Source organism: Chlamydotis macqueenii, chromosome 2, assembly GCF_036417535.1.
Source record: "Chlamydotis macqueenii isolate bChlMac1 chromosome 2, bChlMac1.mat, whole genome shotgun sequence".
Classification (NCBI taxonomy): Eukaryota; Metazoa; Chordata; class Aves; order Otidiformes; family Otididae; genus Chlamydotis; species Chlamydotis macqueenii.
Window position 1 is genome coordinate 27,572,748 of NC_141557.1, and position 8,575 is coordinate 27,581,322.

Genomic DNA, 8,575 nt, shown 5'->3' on the forward strand with positions numbered 1-8,575 from the left:
GAGACTCAGTTTTCCACCTGGACAACAAAGATTTCTCCAAAGAAGGTGACAGGATCCAAGTTCAAAACAAACAGTAAGAGAGAATAGAGCTGTGGAACTCATTGCTGAAGGATGTTATATAATCATAGAATGGTTTGGGTTGGAAGGGACCTCTAGAGGTCATCTAGTCCAACCCCCTGCCAGGAGCAGGGACATCTCCGATCAGGTCAGGTTGCTCAGAGCCCTGTCCAATCTGGCCTTGAATGTTTCCAGGACTGGGGCATCCACCACCTCTCTGGGCAATCTGTTCCAGTATTCCACCACTCTAATTGTTAAAAAAAAAAAATAATAAAAAATTCCTGATGTCTGATCTGAATCTACCTCCTTCTATTTTAAAACCATTATCCCTTGTCCTTTCACAACAGGCAAAGTTTGCAAAGTTTCAATGAAGGCAAACAAACAGAAAAGCAGACTACTGAGAGTTACTGAAATGGAAAACATATACAGAAACATTATCTAGCAGAGGAATCTAGAAATATTTGACAACTGGGAAGAAATTAGAAGACTATTGTATGCTTGCAATGTTCTTGCTCTTCTCCAGACATATCTCATAGCTGCTGTTGGAGACAGGACGTTTTTCTAAATGAGTCTTTGGTTTGATTCTGCATAGCCAATTTTGGGTTCTCATTTGACACAGTAGATGGGATTTACTGTTCAATTTGTCAGATTCATCTGAGTTTGCATTTTTTGATTGACCAATCCATATTCTTATTCTTTTCATGTCATGAAGCAGAAAGACTGTAAGTTAAAAACAAAGAGGTCTGTTTCTGTAAAATATTGACATATGTGGTTTTCTGTGTTTCACCTGCTTTCTGAAGTATCGGTTTGTAACAAGTGCAAGTCCTTCACTGTGTTTTACTTCCCCCTTTTATAATCATATCACCATTAACTTTCATTCTCAGTTTCTTTGTTTATGGTCAAATTTCTGTAGAATATTTTCTTTGATTTGTCTGGAAATTATTCACTCAATAAAATATTTCCATACCACTAGTAACTTTGTACAACATGTAGACAGGTATAGGAAGAAAAATTGATCAACAGTAAATTATATCCAGATTATCCTCCACTCATTGCATAAACAGGATTAACATAGGGAAACTGGATCCGGCAAAAATTTTCTGAGTGCTGTCCTGCCTTGATAATGGTCCAGCTTATAGTTATGTCCATCAATACTCTCCTACCCATGCTGTATTTGAGATACCTGGCCAAGGAAAGAAAATTCTGAATTCTTTTATATTGAGCATGTACAAACACAGTGCTGCCAAATTCTTACAGTGCTATGCCAGCAAAAATTATCTTGATTTTGATTAGTTATTTACCTGAAGACAGAGATTTTCTACCTTGAGTATTAGATTGTTTGTTTACATTTTCATTTGCCCTCAAGTAGTCATACATTCAGAGGAATAAATACATAATTTCCAAACCAATACTGTAATTATAGGTAATGAACTGTAATAGAGCTAGAATAAAAGGAAAAGAGTGAGAAATCAAGAGGCATTCTGTACCTTTTTTAGTGACTAGTTTTTTAAATCTCAAATTGATCAGTCTAAATTAATGTTAATATATCTGTGGTTGTTTTTACACCGAGAAGAGGGCCTAAATCACCACTTGAGGCCTTCATGGCTTCCTGAGATCCCTTTGCAGCTCTGTTCTCTCTGCTCCAAATGTTCAAGTTTGACCTGACAAAGCATTTAGGGCTCAGTGTCTTGAAAGAGAACTCAAAAATTTCTGAGACAAATAAACAGCCTATCCTTTAGGAAGCCCTAAATGAACTACACATGTTCATTAAAAACATTTAATGATGTTAAACATAATAATAAAAAATTCTTCACCCTCAAAAAGGAGGAGACAGAATGAATGGAGTGTTCTATTTTAATGGAGTAAAAACTGCATTACAGATCAATTCCTGTGTCTTTTTTAATGGACAAGCTGTGGGATATTGTGGGATTTTAATGGGATATTGTGCCAAGTGAAACCACTGTCTTTACTCCTTCCTAGAAGCAGCAGAAGAAATGGAATAACAATTTGTCATTATTCTTTGGAAAAGAGTTACCAGGCAGTCAGCTCTTTGTACCTTTTTGATATTGGTAAACTTTTCTAGGTAGCAAAAATTCATACTTTCCATTAAAAGTACAATAGTGTAACCAAAGGAAATTCTACCATGCTTACTGAGCACTTTTCCACTTTGTAGCATTGGATAAGCATTTCTAAGTCTTTTGCTTCTTACTATTGTTCTATACGGGCGCTGTTGACATCATAATAATTCAAAACCACTTCTGGTTATGCAGTCACAGAGGAAATCCCCCTCCTCACCGCTTTTGCAACATTGATACATTGCACTGTATTGGCATTATGGATTAACTCCAGTGGGCAGCTAAGCAACATATAGCTAGCTGCTCACTCACTTTGTCCCCTTCCCCAAGTGGGACAGGGGAAGAGGAAAGGAAGAATAAAAGCATGAAAACTTGGGAATTAAGATAAAAAAAGTTTGATAAGTGAAAGATAAGTGGAAGGAGATAGAAGAGAGAAGGAAACAAAACAGAACAAGTGATGCAAAGGCAACGCTTATCACCTCCCATTGGTAGAGTGATGCCCAGCCAGTTCCTGAGCAAAAGATGGCTAACCCCTCCTAATACTGCCTCCTTTCCTCTGAATCCCAGAGCATGATGTTATGTGGTATGGAATATCTCTTCGATTAGCTCATGCCATCTGTTCAGCTATGTCCGCCCCCAAAATATTCACTTGAGGGGCTAAGAGAGAAACAGAGAAGGCCTTGATGCTGTGCAAACACTGTTCAGCAAGACCTAGAATATTAATGTATTTTTAGTGTTTTGGTCAAAAATCTAAACCACAGCACCATAGAAGAAAATTAACACTGTCCTACATAGGCCCACTACAAGCAGGCCAACTTTTCAATGTTTCACCTAGGAGTGGCTCTTGGCTATGAAAAAGAAGGCAACTCAGTTTATAGTGAACTAATTGATAGGGCAGAGTATGCAAGTACTCAAGGAAGGGGACAAAAAAGCCACCATAGAATTTGGGCTGCTCAGTGTTTTAGGTGTCCATTAGCCATTTTAAATTAGCTCTTGTTTCATGCACTGCTAAAATAGATCTATGTTTCAGTAGGGTAGTTTTCACACTACTAAGTGCAAAATCTCATAGGTTGCATGATCTTTCCTGTATTATTGCAGCCTTTTGGTTGGAAAGAAGAGAGATGGAAGAAAAGTGTGGATTAGTTCATGTGAAAATAACTGCTACATTTGCAGAAATTCTGTTACACAGCAATGCTCTGCATTATTGGGTGTGCAAGTCTCTGAGGATACATATAGCTACTTTCTATAGCACAGAGTATACTAACAGTATATGAAAAAGCAGTTGGCTGGAGAATGTTAGTGCAGAACAATGAATTCCAGAGCTTTTTTATTAACCCTCGTGGGCTTTTTTTTTCTAGTGCTTACACAGACATTTGACTAAGGTGGGCAGGTTCAGGCCTTTAATCATGAATGCAGCCAGTTACCCACACTGAAAATCACAAACAGAGGTCTTGGGGCTAACTGCATGACCAGAAGTCTTTCAGGTACTACAAGATCAATGACAGTAACAACCAATTTTAATTGTTAGATCAGGTATGAAGCAGTATAGCATGCATGGAATCTGAATCATCCATTTCCATTAAATATATGAGCTTTCAAAAAAACCCACATGTATTGGATCAGTCAGCAGCTATTTCAGAAAATACCTGCTTCCCTTCTTCAGTGTTCAGTTTTATACATCTGAAAAAAAAGAGACCTTCCCTTTAAAAGGTTTTTATACCATTACATCTTGTTACATGGAACTTGTAGTGTAATCCTCTGAAATGTAAATTGTTGGATGCAGAAGGGAAAACAAATGAAAAACAAGCTGTGAGCAAGGAAAAACATAGTGGTAAGCAATCTGTATCCTACCTACAGATTGCAGGTATACTAGCTCTGCTACGTAACTGCTTAGATTCATAGCAGGTTGACAGATTCATGCTAGACAGGCACATTTTTCCTTTTAACCATGTTTCTTTTCTTATTTTGCACTCCTTCCCCATATGCCACAGCAAAATTATATTCTGAGTCTCCTTCTCTCTCCCTGTGACATCTTCATTGCTGCTTCATTAACCAGTGCACCATCAGTGCATTTCATTACAGTTTCTCTCCTGGCTCACTGTGTTGATGCTAAAATGCAGCTACAAACTGGCTATCAAAATGCTAGTTTGTGTTTTAATCCTTCCTTCCAGTCAAAAGAAGAGGAAGTAATTTTTTTTTTTTTCAGAATCCTAAATAAAACCCATATTTTATCCATTACCCTTACTGGCTCACCAACCTGAAATGCACTGGGGAAGTATAGTGTGGGATGTGACAGATTTATTTACCTAGTTTTTTACTGCAAAAGGCTGGGGACATACCTCCTATGTGATCAGTGTATTAAGACAATTTAAACTGATTTTATGTATGTGCCTTCAAATGACCTTGAAAAAGTACTGAAGTTAATGAAAGCATGCTTCAGTTCCGTGATTGTTAGAAAATGAAAAGGCCATGCTGTGATAGATATCCTCTGTGACATATACCTCCAGTTGTACCAGTAGGGAGGGGCCATGATTTAAATACTAGCTGGTTTCCAATGAGTTTGCTGGGTTGGGAATAGACTCAATTCATTTTTAAGTGAAGAGAAAGATATAACTGCAAGTATGATAGGAGCACATAAATCAGTACCAGAACACAGAGGAATAAAACAGGCATATTCAGAATCTCCTATGTAGCCATGAAAAGGGAAATAAGAAGCTTGACGGCCTCTTCAGAGCAGTCCAAATGTTACAAAATATGTCAGTGTGCCTGGTGCAAATTTTTAGGGGGAATGCGACTAAGGGTGTTCTTCACATCCATCCGCTGCCCCCGGCCAGTTCCAGCCCTCCCCGCTACACTCCGTCAGAGCCCTCTGCCAGTGCTGCATGTTAGACAGCTGCGAGGCTGCATCTGTTCTCTGTTTTCCACAAAATTAAGGCAAAGAGAAAAAATATAAATAAGACAAATTGCTCTGACACTGAATTCTGGGGAAAACTATGTCTGAAGCTTATGATTTTGTAGGAACTTTGTGCAGGGCTCTTTTATTTTAAAAATGTGATTTTGCTGGATTTTGTTATTGCTACTTTTTATTACTAATAATAGGTGGCCTTATTTTTCTTGTAAATTAAAAAATGGCTTTCTGTCTTGCACAAATCAGTTTTTGGTTTGGGGAGGAAGGTGTGAAAAAAGAAGTGAAGTGAGGAAGGAGAAATACATGTCATACTAGATACAGACAAGGCAAATCGGTAACTAATCTGTAAGGGACTGTAAGAAAAGACTGTGACTCCTCTTGTATTAATTGAGGTATGGCACACAGTATGTACAGCTGTCAACACAAAACTCATTAAAATTTTCATTATTCTATTATATATATTGTAGTTGTGACTGAAGGTCCCAGTCAAGAACATAGACCAATGTGTACTCATAAAAGTAGCAGGGGAATCATATTACTATTATTAGATTTATAATGACATGGATTCTGAGCATGGTCTGCCTGGCACCACTAAGACAGCACCCTGACAGTGGACTCCAGGGGCAACCGAAAAAAATTAATGTGACTGTAATGGCGGAAGATGCATTTACTTTGCAGAGAGAACATTCAAGCATGAGTACTTCACTCTGAGAAACGGTCAGTGGAAGCCACACACAGACTGAAGGATGACATGGCTTTGTACCTTAGTTTTTACAGTATTTCATTACACAGTTATCACTTACAGACATCATAACAGAAGTGGCTTTCAGGCTGAAGAATAAAGTGAATGACTAGGATTAGATCTGAAGGTTATTGTAAAAGACTGGCAAAGGAGAATGAAGTAACAGCTACTTGGAAAGAAGAGGAAAATAGACACTTCTGTTTTGTTTTGTTGACTACAGAGATATAATTTAATTTCTTAAAAAAAAGATCCCTATGATTTTGGTCTCAGATGGGTTTTGTATTACACATCTCAATATATCCTTTCTTTCTTCTTCCCTTCTTTCTTTTTCAGGTTACCTGTGCAAATTTAACAAATGGAGGAAAAGCAGAACTTCTAAAATCAGGAAGCTCCAAATCCATACTAAAGCACATATGGACAGAAAGTAGCAAAGACTTGTCCATCAGCCGACTTCTGTCACAGACTTTTCGTGGAAAGGAAAATGATACAGATTTGGACCTGCGATACGATGCCCCAGAAACTTATTCTGAGCAAGATCTCTGGGACTGGCTGAGGAACTCCACAGATCTGCAAGAGCCTCGGCCCAGAGCAAAGAGACGGCCCATCGTCAAGACTGGGAAATTTAAGAAAATGTTTGGCTGGGGCGATTTTCATTCCAACATCAAGACTGTGAAGCTAAATCTGTTAATAACAGGAAAAATCGTTGACCATGGCAATGGGACGTTTAGCGTTTACTTCAGGCATAACTCCACTGGTCAAGGGAATGTATCTGTGAGCCTAGTGCCCCCTACAAAAATAGTGGAATTTGACTTGGCACAACAGACGGTGATTGATGCCAAAGATTCCAAGTCCTTTAACTGTCGAATCGAGTACGAAAAGGTTGACAAGGCTACCAAGAACACACTCTGCAACTATGACCCTTCAAAAACCTGTTATCAGGAGCAGACCCAGAGCCACGTGTCATGGCTCTGCTCCAAGCCCTTTAAAGTAATCTGTATTTACATTTCCTTTTATAGTACAGATTATAAACTAGTACAGAAGGTGTGTCCTGATTACAACTACCACAGTGACACACCCTACTTCCCATCAGGGTGAGGACCAACACGTGTCTGAGACTGAAGCCTGGGGAATAAAAGAGGTCGTATGACAGGGCTGTAACCTCAAGGACGAAGGCCACATCTATTGCCTGGAATGTGTCTACCCACTACTGCTGCTGTCAAATGGCTGCAAATATGTTAGTGGAAAACAATCTAATGTAATTTTTGCCCAGTCAGCTCCATGTATCAATCTAGTTGTAAATCACTATGGATTTGAAATAAAACCATACACATACACAGAGACACACACTCTTTTCAGCTCACATCTATTGAGATTCCTTTTAAGAGAGCTTTCATTGTCTGATATCTAAGGTTTAAGGATAACCTATTGTCAAGCAGAATGGAATAACTAGACAGAGAATGGTTTCTAATGCAGACTGTTATGGAAATCTCTTTGAAAGTCCTTTGAGTACACGTCAATCAATAATCCCCACTCATGCATTCTACTCTTGGAATAGCTGTACTGGTAAATAACACTGTAGGAGTAAATACTTGTTAAAATGGGAAAAATGTGTGTCTAGAGTTCAGTATTCCTTATTATATGAACACAGCAAGGCATTGTGACTTTTTTCCAGCATACGGTAGGCACATTCAAGGTGGTGTTGGGTGGCTCTTTTTCCATGGAACGCGCCTGTTACTGGTAAAGATGGGCAAACATTTGGAATTTACATGTGGGCAGATGTTCTGGTTTCATGTTTCTCTGACTCTCTAAGCTCTGATTCTTTAAACCTGATTGAGTTTAGGCCAGCTAAGCTACTTAAAAACTCTCCAACTGATCTCTAAGAAGGGAAATGCCTGGTGGAGGACATGTAAGTTATAAGTGGCTGTCTTATCTTTATTACAAAATATTGTAACAAATTCAATATCCTAGTCTTCATTTGTATGAATGGTTTGTATTGTACATAATTTAACCAGTGTTATTTGAGCTGCTTATTAATATTAACTTGTAATTGTCTCTCTGCTTGTTATTGGTTAAAAACAATCAAGGAAATGAGGATTCCATTTTATCAATGTAACTGTAAACTCCATTAAAAGACAGAATTATGTACAAAGCATTTATTCAGCTAAAGTATTGTTGAAAGCTATACATATACAACATTACAGTCTGTCTGTATTTAGATATTTTATTTCCAGAGGAAAAAAAAAGGAACTGTATATAAAAATAAAAAGTCTTAAAGTTGAGTTTCAGTATGTACTGTGTAGATAGTAGTTTAAATGGTTCTGACAAGTGGATAACACTCCAAGTCTGACATGGTTTTCAATCTTGTCTCTTTGCATATGTACATATATATACATATATTTATAAATCTCTATGTGTGCATGCTTCTGTGTGTATATGTACGTGTGTGTGTGTGCGCACAAATGCATATAGGCATATATGTAGAATATATGAAAATTTCTCGTGCTCTATTCCTAGCAAGCAGGTCTCACTACTGAAGGGTCTTGCTAACTTGGGTGGAAGCCCCGACTCGGATAAGAAACTACAGAAGCAGGACTTTATTTAAAATGATTAATTTTCATTTAGAAGTGGGGAAACGTGGAGCCACTCTCTGTGTACACATGCTTGCCTTTGCCTTAATTCTAGCTTCCTCTGAGGCACTGATCTCTCTTTATGGAATGGAGATGCCTTTTTATGGTACAAGGGAATTTTCCTCCTATAAACAAAAAGCTCATAGCTTTTATATATATATTTTTT

The 8,575-nt window shown here is 38.0% G+C and overlaps 1 protein-coding gene across 1 annotated transcript in view; it reads left to right on the forward strand.

Moving 5' to 3' along the window:
• The window catches only part of NXPH1 (neurexophilin 1), a 143,994-nt gene extending 135,924 nt beyond the window's left edge, over positions 1–8,070 (forward strand). The window contains exon 3 of the mRNA XM_086741664.1: positions 6,116–8,070. Within this exon, the coding sequence (XP_086597790.1) occupies positions 6,116–6,877 (762 nt within the window). The 3' untranslated portion in view covers positions 6,878–8,070. The remainder of the gene's footprint in view (positions 1–6,115) is intronic.
• The last annotated feature ends 505 nt before the right edge of the window (positions 8,071–8,575 follow it).